Source organism: Mauremys mutica, chromosome 11 (genome assembly GCF_020497125.1).
Source record: "Mauremys mutica isolate MM-2020 ecotype Southern chromosome 11, ASM2049712v1, whole genome shotgun sequence".
In the NCBI taxonomy this organism is placed as follows: Eukaryota; Metazoa; Chordata; order Testudines; family Geoemydidae; genus Mauremys; species Mauremys mutica.
The window spans coordinates 13,261,137-13,277,713 of NC_059082.1; the positions used below are offsets into that span (position 1 = coordinate 13,261,137).

A 16,577-nucleotide genomic window follows, 5' to 3' on the forward strand; every position below is an offset into this window, starting at 1 on the left:
GCAAGTATTCACCCACGAAAGCTCATGCTCCCAAACGTCTGTTAGTCTATAAGGTGCCACAGGATTCTTTGCTTCTTTTTATTATGGCTAGCTTATTTCCACTAGCACATGCCTGCACTTGCTGTGGGGCATTTCCAGAGGACTAAAAATGTCCCATCCTAGAGACTGCTGTTATCTCAGAGGCTATGGTTTTATTAACAAGTACACCTGGAAATCTTAATGGATCCTGGAGACCATTTGGACTCTGACAAATACTATATCTGGCAAAGACTTCTTTAATTCACAAATCTACTTTTTTTGGAAGGCTGCATATTCCCTGGAGTGACCGCTATAAAAAGTCTCCTGAATGCAGATTGTAGCATTTGTCCTGCTGCTTTTTCATCATCGCCATAAAAATCAACAGCCATATTGCTGGTTTTCCTATGTCATTATTAAACTTAGTTCCCAGCTGTGTCATGTGAAGGCTTAATGTTTGAATCCAATAGTTGTTTTTTAAAATCCTGTAGTTATTTTATAATTAAAAATACAGTAACAGCACAAGTATAAATCAAATAAATACAAATAAACAGTAGGAGTTAACATACATAGAGGAATCATTATGCAAGAATCTCTAAAGCCATATAAAAACCTTATTATGAAAGAGCGATGACAGAATAATGGCATTAAACAAAGCTAATTCTGCATAAATGTAGAAAACAGATTAAAAAAAGGAAGACGTGAATGATGATAACATTCAATCCGGCCATAGTCCCTAAATATCACAAGCAACTTATTGTGAAATAGGAGATTAACCCTGAGAGGAAATCATCTGTGGTACTAATTACTGAGGGAACATTAAAGAAAAGTCTAAAAGCCTCTTGCAAAATATCAGGTGTTTTGATTTATCTCAAAGTTTCTTGATTTTTTTTAAAAAACATTTCCAATTTGATAGAAGCATTTTAAGGTTATATACAACCAGTTCTGCATAATACAATAATTGCTCTATTAGATATGCATTAGTAATAGAAGGAGGAAGTGACACAAAGGAACCTAGTGTCAGGAGGAATTTTTACAAAAGGACATATCTGTTTATAAAAAGGAGGAAAAAACAGGATCCAGGAAATTGCAGGCCATCAGGTCCTAATTGCTGCAGCTATCTATATTTGAATAAATGCCTCTCTTCCCTGACAGCCTGCAGAATTACCCTAGTATGCAGCCTTGCAATGAAGTTATTTAAAATACTTGTACACCTTTTTGAAATTCACCCCTATGTAGAAAGCCAGGTCAAGGTCTGTGCACCACTTACATCTTATGTTGATGGATTCAGTGGTGAATAATACTTGTATGCAGGGATGAATGTCATTCTCCATAAACAAGGGCCGGATTCTACTATCCTTACTCATGCTTTTACTTTCCGAGGAGTTCCACTGAAGCCACTGAGCCTCTTGGAGGATAAGGTTCTACGCAACATGCGTGAGGGTGGCAGAATCAGGCCCATAATGAATCATATTAATAAATGAATGATACGTCTTTGCTCATGTCACAGGGCACTGTCACGTGGATTCTTTTAGGATATGACGTTCCTCTCCATGACTTCCTAGCTAGGTGGGAGGAGAAGATGGGTTCAAAGGAGGAAGTCCTTGCTCAAACACAATAAACACTTTGTGTTTTATTAGTACTTAAAGAGCAATAGGAAAACGCAGTGATCCATAATCCTGCTAATGAGACAGATGCATGTGTTTGACTAAGTTAGTAATTCCTTCACCACACAAATGTCTTTCACCAGATCTTATTGCAACTGATATCTGGGCCCTCTTCCTGGCTTTGCAACTAATTCACTGTGGGGCTTTTGCTTCACCTTCCTTTCCCCATCTGTAAAATGGGGGTAATGTCTCAAAGTGACTACTTCATGATGTTGTGAGGCTACTGTGTGTGAAGGGCTTTGTGATTTTCAGGTGAAAAGTGATATATTAGTGCAATCAATTGTATTTTATACTGTAAGTTTCCTTGGGCACATAGCATATTCCTAGACACATGTGATTTCCACCAGTCCCATATTGTTCGCTTTTGTAAAAGTAATTTTGGTTAGAGATGAGTCCAGACTAAAATGCTACATCTGAACACCCCCAGATTTTGAGGATATTCAGATCTGGGTTTGGACTTTGCAATTGGGTTTAGATCAGTTCTATCTTATAGTCTCCTGCATTCATTACTTCCAATGAGCAGAAGTAAAGCAATAGCAGAAGCCACAGAGAAGATCACTTTGATGTAATGGCTTCTGTCCAATTGTCTGGACAGCCCACCCCCCATTGATCTTGAATGGAGTCTAGTCATCATATTCAGTGGTGATCTGGTGTGTTTTTGGGAGACTCTTGCAAGTTATCACATTCAGTGGCAAACAATTGAGAGGAAACCAGAGCTTCAGGTTCCTGGATGCTGTGAACCAAACACACCGAGTTTCAGTTGGACACAGAGATGAGACCTTTTCACCACCATATGCTATATACATGGTATAAATTTACAGCTGCTTCTTTTGGGATGATGAATAGCACCTTGCTTGGTAGTTAGCTCTAGTGGGAATGGAGAGTGGTGGGGCATACTTAAGCAGAATGCTGGTCTAAGTGGTGCCTAAGAGAAGCATTTGGAAGCGAGAGGGTATTAGTTCCAAGATTTGGGAACTGGAGCAAGAACTTGTCAGACACTTTTCCTGTTCGAGGAAGGCCCCCTTAGATACACAATGTACAATTTGAGGACTATGTGATTCTCCACAGCTGTGGCCACCTTTCTTGGAGGTTTAAAGATATTCAAGCAGCCAGCGCCTCACCTTAGCATCTTTAAATAGGCCTGTCACCAGGTTTGCTCACTGCTGGTGGTGTCTTCTCCTGGCTGTCTTGGGGATTAGCTGTGCATGCCCCGCCCCAATCATGCCTCTTCTGTCATCTCGCCCTGCAGCCCCTCTTGCTCAGGAACCAAAGTCTCCTCTGGCGACTCGGCCCTTTGGCCGGGTCACTGTGTGGTTTCCCTTCTGGGGGGTTTACCCAAAATCCTCCTGCACAGTCTCAGACAGTCTTCTTCAGCACTGCAAGTTCAGTAGGGGAACCTAGGGCTGCCCACTACTCCGGGTTCCAGTCCAGGACTCTCAACCAGCAATTCTGGGCTTTACTGTCTCAGCCCTCACTGCTCCTTCCCTGGACTGCTTCCTACAGTTTCTGGTTTCCTCCCTTTCTATGAGTAAACCAGCTCCAAACCCTCCTCCCTCTTCCCAGCAAGTGACTGCTGCCCCATCTATTTCCAGCTTCCTGGCTTTATAGGCCCTGCCTCTTCCTCCTCAGCTGGGTGCCATCAGCAGTTAGGTCCCAGCCATCCCTGGCTTCTTCTCCAGGTGCAGCTTGGACTACCAGACTCATAGGATTTGCCCTATGAAGCTGATGTCACTAGCTGATCTTTTATCATTGTTCCTATATCAATGGCTGTTTGATGGGGTATTTCTGATGCCCTCCTGAATCCTGGCCAAGTGGCGTACCTCTGCCAACCTAACCAAAGCCAGAGAGTTTCAGAGGTTAATTCCCAAACTCATGTCAGATGAAGCTCGGGGTGGGGGGGCACTACCAACTGGGAGCTGATTAAGTACAGCTGAGTTTAACTGTGTTCTACTCGCAGTTCAGAGGGACAGATGAGGCTGTGCTGAACAGAAACCAAGATGAGGAACTCTGGGCAGACATAAGAATATTGCTGGGTAGTTTGGATTATACATGTTTTGTATTTTTTAAGTTTAGTCCTCATACAACTGCATGTCATGAAGCACAGCTAGATACTGTTGTCAGTGGGTGACAATTTGGCTTAAACCCAAAATTCTGTTGTAAAACCCTTCATGGAGAGGGTTATTTTGTGTATATGTTATAGCAGATATCTATAAATGCCGCAGGAGGAATGGGAAAAATTTAACAAGAGAAATTGTCCTTTTGTCTTTTTTCTGTATCTGAATCCTTCCTGTGCCATCAAATATTACTTTAAAAAAAATCTTTATTTTACCCAGAACTGGGCAAGTAATTAGCACTGAATAATTTATTCTATGTATCTTTTATGGTCTTGGCACAGATTGTGTTTTTCTCAATTGTATTTGTTACTTAAAATTATTTGCTAAGTATTTTTCTTTGAATGAATTCTTTGTGGGTACTTCATTCGCAAACAGCTTGTGGCAAGTACTAATTAATTAAATTTAATTTATTTTAATGGGAATTAAGTCTTTGACAGCTTTGAAAATCTCAGCCTAAATATACAAAATTTTTGCAGCCTCCATTGGACACAGAAATCACATGACAGTTTGTTTTCTTATTGCATAAACATAACTTTTTGACATCAGTTTCTTACACTCACGATTATGAATTCAAAATTTGCTTTTCACAAATATTCTCCAGTACTCACTGGTTGCAATCCTGGCACCAGCGAAGTCAAGGGGTGTTTTGCTATGGTTTTGGATTTGGTTAACCATTGTTGTTATGGCCTGGTTGGCTGGCGCCTTGCATTCAGGATAAATGTGAAGAAGTCATTGTAAAGTGGCTGAAAGGATAGCAGTAGCACCCAAAACACTGGTGCATGAAAAAGCTTGACTAGACGCTGAATCATGTAGCCCAAATGGTTTCAAATGCAGGGCCTAGGGCTTGGATTGGTGGAACTGTTTTATGTGTGTGACTGAAGGAGTAGCGAGAGAGAGACATAGTCAAGGAGACATAGACCGGAAGTGCATTGTATGGCCCTGAAAGAAGCTTCGAGGCGGGTGGCTTTGGGTTGGGATGCCAGCTGAAGGAGTCTTGGACCTGTGAGCAAAGCCACTATCTTCTGCTGTTTGATTCCTCCTGCGTTCCGGGAAACAGGACATTCTTTGTAAATAAGCAAAATTGAATCAAAGAAACACCTGACTCCCAGCAATTTCTCCTCCTAATTGCAATGACCTTTAAGATTCTGAATTTTTGGCTAACAGCTCAGGTCAATAGGTGACTTTGTTGGGACCAGTTTGTCATCCATTGCTTACACAAACACACCTGCCAGCAAACTCCATCACTAGAGCATTGATGTCAAGCAAATACAAGGATCATAGACATAGTCCGAGTAAATTTTGTATTTAAATATTCAGGATAAATGTTCAGAGAATGTGTGGCAGTTTCTGCTGGCTCAAATTTTAACATTTTTAAGTTCGCTTCCTCATGCCCCTTGCGTTCCTTGTCCATTTGAGTCCCTCGATAAAGCACAGAGCAACTCAGAAGATACCTTGTGTCATCACTATTTGTGTTAATGGCTTAGGAAACTTGCAATCCAATCAGCTAAAATAAACAACCCAGTGTAATAGGAGCATTAATCAATGAAGACTTCACTGCTGAAACCTAAATGTGAAATCCATTCACCTACAAGATAAAGGGATACTGAGAGACAGCAAGAAAAAAACCAGCGAGGACAGTGATTTTTTTCAAAGGTGCTGAGAATCGCATCACTAGTTGGAGCCCATGAGTTTGTGGGTGTTCATCACCCCTGAAAGTCAGGACAAAAAGGGCCAATCCTGCAAGGTTGTGAGCACCTGCTGTGAATTGGATACTGGCCTCTTTTCTTTCCTTTTAAGATCAGTGAGTGTTGAAGGGATATAGTGTCTCACATGATTGAGCCCTAGTGAAAAAAAGAAATTAGCAAGAGAAGCATATGATCTAAGCTTATGTCACCTAGACAGAACAATTTGCAGAATTGTGCTGGGATTCTGCAGACATTTTTCTGAGTGGCTCATGGAGCCAATACTGTGAATTTGGACCCAACCTCAAAAACAAACCCGGGGGAACTTCAAGAAAAACTGTTGTACCTTGGGTTGTTCAGAGGACCCAACCACATCAGCCATACCATCAGGGGCTCATTCACCTGCACATCTACTAATGTGATATATGCCATCATGTGCCAGCAATGCCCCTCTGCCATGTACATTGGCCAAACTGGACAGTCTCTACATCAGTGTTTCTCAAACTGGGGTTGCCGCTTGTGTAGGGAAAGCCCCTGGCGGGCCGGGCCGGTTTGTTTACCTGCCCCGTCCGCAGGTCCGGCCAATTGCGGATCCCCTGTCCCCTGACTGCCTCGACCCCTATCCACACCTCGCCTCCTGACAGCTCCCCTCAAGGACTCCCAACCCCTATCCAACTGCCCTCTACTCCCTGTCCCCTGACCACCCTCCCCTAACTGCCCCCCGGGATTCCACCCCCTTGTCCAACCCCCCCTGCTCCCTGTCCCCTGACTGCCCTCCGGACCCCTATCCACATCCCCACCCCCTGACAGGCCCTCTGGGACTCCTATTCCCAACCCTTCCTGTTCCCCATCCCCTGACCACCCCCCCAGAACCTCCACCCCATCCAACCTCCCGCTCCTCCCTGACTGCCCCCAGGACCCCGCACTCTGTTACTCCCTTACCAGCAGCAGGAACTCGCAGCCGCAACACCTGGCCAGAACCAGCTGCGCTCCCCACGCTGCCCAGTGGGAGCGGCGGTCCAGAGCGCGGTCCCTGCGGCGACATGGCTGTGGGGGAGGGGCTGGGGACTAGGCTCCCTGTCCGGGAGCTCAGGTGCCGGACAGGACGGTCTGCCCCGTGGGCCGTAGTTTGCCCACATCTGGCCTAAACACTGGTTTCCCTCTCCCCAAGTACAGCTGAATTTATCTCATTCCCTTAAGTACAAGATTTGATTTGGATCCACTATACATTTGGAATCTGCATGATCTACACTGGCTAACGGTAACTTAGTCTTCATTAAAAATATGCCTAGAGAATCTCTTGTCTTGTGAAAATTCCTGTCTGCTCTGTTGCTGTGGTTGCCAGGCTTTGGAAATTCCATTATAGGGTACAAAGCAACATTTAAAAGAGATGAGATTGGGACACCGAGTGATTGTAAGAGGTGCCCTTGCTGCAGAGTACCCCAAACCCCTATTTTTTGTGTTTGTGTAGTACGTCTCCTTTGCCACTTTCAGAATGGTAGGTGCAGATTGAAAAAGGAAGAGCTGGCCAGACCAAGCTGAAAAGAAGAAATGAAGTTTAGAAAAACAACATACAACCTCAACTCCATCATCAGCAAATGATGGAACCTCGGGGCTGGCTAATCCCAAAACACTTGGATACAAGGCGTTAGATAGCGATCAAAGTTGTTCCATATTTCACCTCTTCCTGCATTTTTTTCTCCTCTGTCAAAACTGTTGTTAATCCACTGCAGACTCTGGTTCAATGTTTGTGCTAAATTAAGTTGTGTGTTGGGGATGATGTCAGCCCAGGCAATGCAGTGAAAGGGTGTATAAACCGAATAACATTAAAGCAGTAAGGAAATATGTAAAGTAGCGTTGGTCAGGCTGGCTCAAATGAAGAGATTTCTCGATGATTTCTTCTTTCCCATTGTTATCCCCCATGTCTTAAACACCACTTTTTATGTGGTATGAGTAATATGACACCAGGTGGCCATTAAAATCCATTAATCGCCTTGGGCCACCCACACTCATTGCCCATATGGGTCTAGGAGGACCCATTATCCAAGTGGGACAGTAATGACTCTGGTCCCCAGAGACTTCTGCTCTTTAATCTAGCCCTGCACAGCATTGAATGTCTTGAAAAGTAGACTGCTTGCCTCACTATATTGAGTTCATCCATCAAGATGGGCATTTGTGTTCCTCTTGCAGAGCTCCCGTGACAAGGATGTGATCCTCAACATTCTCAGCATTCTCACAGACCTACTGTCTATCGGTAAGTACTGATGCCTTAATGTCTCATTTTAGGTACTTATATGGTCCTCTTGGTTTTAGACTCTGAGTACCTCATGACATATGAAATGTCTTTACAATCCTAACACCCCATGAGACATGGCAGTGCTATTATCCCCATTTTACTGATGGGGAACTGAGACACAGAGACTAAGTGACTTGCCTTGTCATACAGGACATCTGGGGTGGAGCTGGGAATTGAATCTGAGTCTCTTGAGTCCCAGTTAATACCCCTGCCACTGAACCATCCTTCCTGTCTTGTGGAGTGAAGATGGGTGGGACTAAAACAGGGCACAGAGCATACAGCCACATATCTCTGTCAGTGTTTGGTAGATCAGTTCTGCCTAGTTTGTGGGAATAGCCCTTCAGCTTTTCCTCCTGTTTATATGGAAGATGGGGGAGGGGGGTTCCCTTGCTCAACCTCTCCCCTCCCCACTATATAATTTTATCACATGGTGAAAGAGGGGAAAAATGTTCCCATGGTTTTCAAAGGTGGCCATTAATTTAACTGCTTCTCAAGATGTTTTAACCTTCCCAGGGAGCTGAACGCTGGAAACGTTCAGTCACCAGGCCCATTGGAAAGAGAGAGCCGTGAGCTATGAGCAGGAGACAGCCTCCTGGGTTGCAGCAATTTGATTCTGTAGCGGATTTCCCCTCAGAAAGAAAAAGTACTTGGAATTGTCAGGGGAATGAACAGCTTCTACTCAGCTTCACTTCAGTGGTATGAAATCTTCTCCACGGGTGTAGTAATCCAACACCCCCCCACCCACCCTAGAGACTACATTATTTTCAAAGTCTCCTCTATCTGCATGTTCACAGTGAAGATGATTCTTCAAGGTGTCCAGGCCACATGAAGGGAAAATAAGTTGCCAGCAGAGCATTTAACCTCAATTTTTCATCAAAATTTCCTTTTAGTTGAAATTTTTCCAACTAACTCTAGTTGCCAAAATACAGGGCTCTCTCTCTCTCTGTGTAGTTTTTACATCCCTAGTGCAAGCCTCATATGCTCCTACTTTACACTCTCCCCCTCCTCCCAACTCCAACACATCAGAGACATCATAACCGCAGCTGTGACACTGTGTTGGAGTCTATATCATTCTTCAATCAGCTAGATGGATTCACTGTGGATGATATGAGCCCCCCAGGGACTGAATGTACTGCTTCCACAATATTCCCAGCCTGGGTTTCCAGTAGAAAACTTCACAGCTGGCCAAAGATGCCTCTGGATTATGAGCTGTTGACACAGTAGTACCCAGAGGGTTAGCACTTGGTTTCTCTGGAGACCTTATTTGTTTGGAGGCTGACAAACTAAGCTTTCCTAGGATTCATTCCCCTATGTTAGGCACTGCTGAAACTCTTTCCCTTCACTTATTTAACTTACAATATCTAGGGAAAGATCATGGAACAGTGCACTCCTTTGAAATCTGTCAGTGTCTCTGCTGATTCTTCTCCAGCCCATTTCAATGCACACTGAAAGCTTCACCAGGTGGTGGCTTATATAGATAATGGCAGCTGGAGAAAGAAGCAGTATCACACATGGTTTTGATATAGAGCAGAGATGGGCCTGAACCACACCTCCAAACTCTGGGGGGTGTTTGCAATCCAAGTCCAGATGTACATATTGCAAATGCCCTTATATTTATAATGGTCTGAGCAAGAAAACACCAGAGAAGGGTCATGTAGCGGGCTTCTTTAGGTCTGCTAAGCATCCTCTGACTCATATAATGTTCACTTATTGCTATGTTTAAAGCTCTGCGACAGGAAAGTTATTGACTCTCCCTCCTTTTTAATTTTCTGCCCTTAGGAACAGACCGACGAATTCACTACATGATCAGCAAAGGGGGGAGTGAAGCTTTGTTGCAGGCTCTGATGAACGCTGCACAGACAGCCCAGCCAGACTACAGCATCCTTTTACCTCTGCTTCGCCTGCTGGCTAAAGTAGGCCAAAGAGGTATTGCTGTGCCATTATTACTTAAAGGATGGGGGAGGGAGGAGCAGAAGGCTCCAAAGGTCACAGTAAAGGTCAGTACTGGAATCTGCGAGTCTTTTAACAAGTCAGGACACATTGCACTGAATGCTGGCTTGGTGATTCAGGGGTGGGACAGAGTGTTGTAAGACCTCATAATGGTTTCACCCCCTAGTGGCTAGAAGTTTGTACTAAGACTATAAACACAGCTGATGGAGATCCAGGTCAGAGAGATTCTATAATGGAGTTTATTCTGAGCTCCTGAACAGCATTTTGTGTCACTGATAACACCCAGCTGGGTAGTAAGTGATTCCCATACAAAACATGGTCACTTACAAAGGCTCTTTCTCTTGTGACTTGCTTCTTGTATCCCAATAACACATTCAAAACCATATTTCACTTGCTGCTGTGTCTCTATCATCAGAGAGATTGTTGTTCAGTGTTTGCAGCACAGCTAGGATGTGAGTTATCTGGGAAGCTCTACCATTTTTATGATTTTGTTTTCTATATCCTGCGCCTCTACATTTCTGGCAATTGGCTATCTGCAAAAACAGCTGCCGTTTTGTGAGACAGAGCTTTGAGGCAGCATGTTATAGAGGAGCTGCACCCACATAGCTCTTTCTTGTGGAGACTTTACTTTAGTTCTGTCTTGTTTCCCTTAACTTAAAATAGGTCATTGAAACTGAAATTACATGGCTGTTCTTTGCATGTGAAAAATGTGACACCAGGCAAGTCACCAGCCTCCTCTGTACCTCATCTTACCTATTTGTAAAAGTGAGGGGGAGAATACTGATTTCCCTCACTGGGGTATTGTGAGGCCTTAGTAATAAATGCTGTTTGTAAATGCTTTGAGATTTTCCTATAAAACTCCTGTTGAAGGATTTGGCATGATTACACCACAGCATGCAGCATTTGTGTCACTGTGAAAGCTACTCTTTATTTACCATCCTTTCGTTCCTGTTTGCTTTCACAGACAGGAAGTTTGGGCTGAAAGTGCAGAAACTGGAGGCAATTGATGTGACACTGAGCTTGGCAAGGAAAAATCTGACTCACCACCTGAATCTCATCCACTGTCTCTGGGTCCTGCGGGTTTACGCCTCTAGTGGTAAGTGCTCCTTTCCATTTATCATGCCAGTGAGAGTCTGAGCTCCTTCTGCAGTTGCTACAATGGAAGCTAATGGTCCCTCTGCTACAGAGATGTGCATCTATAAGCAAGCCTATTGATAACAGATAGGAATATGCAACAGCTAACATAGTTCTTGGTATGCTCTCATAGAAAGGTAACTCTCAGAGGGATCTTCCACTGTAAGATTCAGTGAACTTACTCACCCAAAGACTATAGAAGATAGAAAACAGCCATGTAAAAAAAATAAAAAAACTTTTAGTCCAGATGATGCAGGATCCTTCCCTTCAATCCATTCTAGATGTCTTAGGCTCTCACATGGCCCCTAATACTATCCTCTTCAGAATTATTAATGCATTTATGCTCACAACACCCCTGTGAGTTAGGAAAGTACTATTATCCCCATTGTGCAGAGTGGTAACTGAGGCCTGGTCTACACTAAGAAGGGGGTTTGAATTAGGGTACGCAAATTCAGCTACGTGAATAGCGTAGCTGAATTCGAAGTACCCTAATTCGAACAACTCACCCGTCCACACGCGGCAGGGTCAAACTCCGCGGCTCCCCCGTCGACTCCGCCAACTCCTTCTGCCGAGGTGGAGTACCGGAGTCGACCGCGGCGCTTCCGGAGTTCGAACTATCGCGTCTAGATCAGACGCGATAGTTCGAACTCCAAAAAGTCGAACTCTCCGCGTCGAACCGGCAGGTAAGTGTAGACGTACCCTGAGGCACCCAAAGACAAATGAGTTATTCAAGGTCACACAGGAAGTATGTGACGGACTGAACCCTGACCTTCTGAGTCCCTGGCTAGAGCCATACCCACCGAGCCATCCTCCCTCTTGTATTCTCCAGTTTTCAGTGACTCAAGAATTGGGATTCCTAGCTCATCCCTCAAAAGACCACTGTGCATTCAGATATTTCCCCAGGGGAAAACATTTTCTGAGAGGCAGTACAAATTTTCCTTTGCTCACTTTCATCCTGTTGCATCCCTTTGCATCACCTAACCACTTCCTCTCCCTCCTGGCTACTTCCCCACCCTGCAGATAACTCTAGATGGTTGTCATATTCCCCTCTCCCCTCACTGGCTGGCCAAGCTGTACACATCCAGCTTTCCAAATCTTTCCTCCTAAGATTTAACATTACTGGCTGGCAGCCCTCTAGGTCTTGTATTTACACAGGAGCTGGCCTTACGCTATGGGCCTTCTCAGGCAGGCAGCCAGCTCCCAGCATTCAGTCCCTCTGCCTGAGATAAGCAGCATTTGAAAGGGTGAGTGTAATAGAGACAGCAGTTGAAATGTGTCTTAATTTGGGTTACAGAGCTGCAGGTTCACCCAGAGCTGCCTCCCACACTGAGCCGCTTTCCACACTCCCTCTGCTCTCATTAAGTGCACCTGCATCCCAATTCAGAGACATTAGCCCATTGCACCGTGGCCTTTAACCCTTTCCGTTAGTGTCAGGACCTTGAGCCCTGAAAACACACTCTCTAGTTCACTAAAGTGACCCTAAGCTCCCACTGCAATAGTACCTAAGCATCTCTATAAGAAGCTGGTGCAAAAATGCAAAAGTTTTGTTCCCAGTTGCCACTGCCCCCCCAATTTCATAGTCAAAATCTTTCAAAATCTCTCCTGTCACTGAGTTCCTATGTCCCACCAAGGGCCTGAGGGGGAATTCATTACTGTGCTGTGCCGTATAGGCCTAATCCTTAGGATCTGCACAACCTCCCCTGGTGAACCCCACCCCAGTGCCTCACAACGTCCTACCTCCTTCACCCCATGCAGCACTGGATCTGTTAGTTCAGTGCCACATCTGCACACAGCCAGGACATAGGCGTTGTTCTGGGATAGGCCGAGGCTTTTACTGATGTGGTGAAGAACTGGAGAATTTCCCTCCCTCCAAGTCATCTAATTGACTGGAGCAGTAGAGAACCCAGGAGCATATAACACCCTGAAGGCTCCTTGGGGGTAGGAGTCTAAGCAGCCAGCCTGGCCTCATTAAGATCTCACTGTAGCTGCTTATTGTCCTGGGTTGCTCCTTTCCCAGCGTGGGCTGTCAGCCCTGTGTGCAGCGTGCCCCCCAATCTGCAGGGAGCGGCGTTTAAGCAGCCTTGTACGCTGCACTGTCCCAATGAATAGTTTGCTATTGTGAAAGTAGCCAGGGAGCCTTCCAAGACTCTCCATCAGCAGGATGAGTTGGCTGAGACCCGCATACGCTGATGGGCCCTTTGGCAGCTTTCTGACCAGTGGGGGATAGTTACTTACAAAGCAGCCAAAAACCCCAGCCTTGGGCAGGCATCCAAGACTCCCGCTGGCTGCCAATGGGGATGTTGATTTCTCATTCTTTCCCCCTGTTAGGACAATAATCTGTCCTTTTTCAAAGCACTTACCTGTTTTTGGGCTGTATGCCCTCCCTGCTCACCTAGAGAGCCCCCATTATTAGCTTCACGCCCTCGAGCCCCTGAACCTCCCCTGCTCTCCCCTCTCCGTGTGAGGTTGGAGGTTTGATGATGGACTGTTAGCTTTAAAGCCAAGCAGCCAATTTCTGTGCAGCCCTTTCCCCGACACGCCACTTCTGCCTGCAAAAGTTAACAGCATTGCCAAGGGAAGAATTAAAGATAGCGGTGGCTGAGGAGGGGCTCCATCTGCACTCTGAAGTACCTATCCCAAGAGCAGAAAAAAAAAACGGGGTTAGTGCAGAAAGGAAAGAAATCCTTCTCTCCTATCTCACTCCAAGCCCCATGGAGATATTCCACGTGCATGGAATTGCGCCTGGAAATTGTGAGTGGATTGGTTGGCCCCATTTAACCCTAACCTGTCTCTAGAGAGTGCAACCTCTTCTGCAAATGACGAGGCAACTGTGAGCTACTTGAATGAGCACAGGGCTGAGAGTTAGGAGAATGGGGTTCTAGTCTTGAATCTGCCTGTGAGTCATTCTGTGACCTTTGATCTCTATGTGCCTCAGTTCCTACATCTGTAAAATGGTCAAAGAGACCCATTTGGAAGCCCAGAGAATCTGCTAATAATCCCAGCAGCTCCTCCTCTCTTCACCGCTCCACCTGTTACTCCAGCAACCCAAGCTTACTGCTCTGGATTTAACCCCCTGTCTCTTTTGTTGTCACAGTCTCTGCAGGAACCAAACTGGGCATTAATGGCACCATGGAGCTGCTTTTCAAAGTCATCACTCCTTACACCAAGAAACACGCCAGGACAGTCAGGTAGGCAGCAGCTACAAGGGAGTCTATTTGGGTCTGTCCGAGTGTAGTTAAAATGCCAAATATACAGATGGATGAACAGGTTTAGATCAGAGCTAGAACAAGCTGCACTGGTCAGAGCCAGACCTGGAGCCAAATGTTTCTAAAGTTCTAGGGGTGTCTGGAACCGAAAGGCTGGTGCCACTTGTAAAGAAAATGAAATCAGAACTGACACAACTTCACGGCAAACGTGAAATGAACATGTTTAGAGGTACAAAAACATTCAGCGAATTGCCACTGGGCCCTGGGGATTCCTGATGCATCACACTGCCATGCTGGGGAATGGAGTTCAGGTCCCAGCATCAGTCCCTCTCTCCCCAGTGTGGTGAGGCGTAAGGTGGAGACAGCCCCTCTCAGCAACTGATGGTAACAAGCCCTTTGTGTCACTCTGCAGCAGGGTTCTGCTCCACTTGACCTGAAAGATGCAGTGATTTGTCTTAAAGCAGAGCTTTGCCCAGCCCGTCTCAGATGGAGAGTTGTGATTGGCCCAATGTGGGACTTTTAATGGGCTGGGACCCCTGCCACCTCCCATAAAATCCTAATGTTTGGGTCTATTTTTAAGCACATGGCAAATGTTGTTTCAAAGTGACTTTTTTCTATAGAGACTAAACCTGCTCTGCTTCTCCAGCTTGCCACTAAAATTAGCCATGCAGCTGTCTGCTCGGGCCCTGTCCCCAGCCAGTTCTCAGGGTAAGATTTATGAGGCCTGCACGCCTGTAATGGGGAAGGAGTACATGGGTGAGGATAACAAACACCAACGGCTTTGCACCTGCCCAGCCTGCTACAAACAATAGAGAAAGAACGCAGGCTGCTACTATGCATGTCTGTGCAGTGCCCTATACTCACAGCTCACACAGCCAGGCACGCAGTCATGAGCTTGCTTGTGCAATATTCAGTATACAAGTCTGTGCAGTGCCCAGTGTGCACAGCTCACACAGCCATGTGCTTGCTCACATAGTACCCGGTGTACACAACTCGCACACAAAGACACATGCTCCAATACTTGCTTGTTGAACACACGGTGTTCACTCACTCTCACAGGTGCTCAACCTCCTAACCACTTCAGGCCCTGCCTCCATTCGAGCCCTTCCCCCAAGGCCCCACCCCGCCCTGCTTCTTCCCACCCCACCCTTTCCCCCAAGTGTGCCCCGCCCTTCCTCCATCCCCTCACCGCAGCACCTCCTGCATGCCGTTGAAAGCAAGAGGCGGGTGGCACTGGGAGGGAGGGGAAGGAGCTGATCGGCAGGACTGCCGGTGGGTGCTGAACACCCACTATTTTTTTTCCTGTGGGTGCTCCAGCCTCGGAAAGGGTCTCAGCAAGGGTCACGGACGATAGAGAGGCAGACAGGAGAGTCTGTGGCACTAGAGGGAGGGGGTGGCCCTTGTGTGGGTGCTGTTAGTGGCCCTGTGGTTGGCAGGTAGGGTGGGTACATGCTGGGCACTAGTTATAGGCCGAAAAGTCTAGAAGGGAGGAAGAGCAGATGGACGTGCATGGTCTTGGAACTCTGATACTTGCCGAACCAACTGGGTCATCAGTTGACCATGCTGAATGAGACCATTGGTCAGTCAGGGCCAGCGTACTGTCCCTGTCAAGGGCCAATACCTGGTATTCTAGGAGAAGGTGACAGAACAACCAGCCCAAATCTCACAATAATGCACCTGGCCAATTATACACTTTTCATAGTGCAGTGATTTGAATCACTTCCCACCACCTGAGGTGATCAGCTTACACCTTGACTCATGACGCTGTCATTCTTTAAATACAGTGTAACCACGGCACACATTGCTCCTCGTCCTACATCTGTCAGGCTTTCTGGAATCTGGCTGAATTGCTTGCTTTGCTAGCTGCTTGGTTCTTAAGACCAAGCGGGCCCGACAGATGTACAGCTTCCTGCAGCTGCCTTGTTAGTGGGACTCAATTAACTTCTGCTGTGGCTGCATTTTCGGCCTTCCAATAGTGTGCTAAATACCTGGAGCGGCTTTGCGGCTTCTGTAATCTCCATGGAGCCTCCCTTTGAGCCTGGGAGGAGTGCAGGACATTCCCTGCGGAGTGGTTCTGATACCACCCACTCTGAGAATACTGTCTCCTACTTTCCTAGGCTGTCCGAGCCCCCTCCAAGATTCCTCTCAGGCCTTGCATTGTCTTCAAGACTCGGGTTCACTGGGGAATTGGTTAACATGAAGCTGCGGGACCCAAAATATGTTCACTCCAGAGCGCCTGGGCTCAGATACTGTAGCAATTGGAAGTGATTAATGTGACAATGCCTGTACTTAACTGAGTAGGCAAATTCTCCTCCCTTCCCATCCCCTGTCCTTCCTATGGAATTGCTGCCTGTGATTAGAATAGTGTTAGTTATAGTAGCACGATTGTCTAACTCTGCACTTTCTAGCTCCGAATGTGAGTGTAATAGCACTTGAACTCATATCAGTTCAGTATGATGGAGCACGGCTAGTGAATTTTGTATCAGTGAAAGCTGGCCTGGAAACTGAACTCC

The 16,577-nt window shown here is 46.0% G+C and overlaps 1 protein-coding gene across 3 annotated transcripts in view; it reads left to right on the plus strand.

Annotated features, from left to right (window-relative positions):
* Positions 1-16,577, plus strand: part of AGBL1 (AGBL carboxypeptidase 1) — a 376,382-nt gene that overhangs the window by 17,070 nt on the left and 342,735 nt on the right. For 2 of the 3 annotated variants that reach the window (XM_044981250.1, XM_044981251.1), the window contains exons 2-5: positions 7,669-7,732; positions 9,554-9,700; positions 10,689-10,820; positions 13,953-14,046. In XM_044981250.1, the coding sequence (XP_044837185.1) occupies positions 7,669-7,732; positions 9,554-9,700; positions 10,689-10,820; positions 13,953-14,046 (437 nt within the window). Of the gene's footprint in view, positions 1-7,668; positions 7,733-9,553; positions 9,701-10,688; positions 10,821-13,952; positions 14,047-16,577 lie in introns of those variants that run through there. The other variant, XM_044981253.1, reaches the window with a different exon arrangement.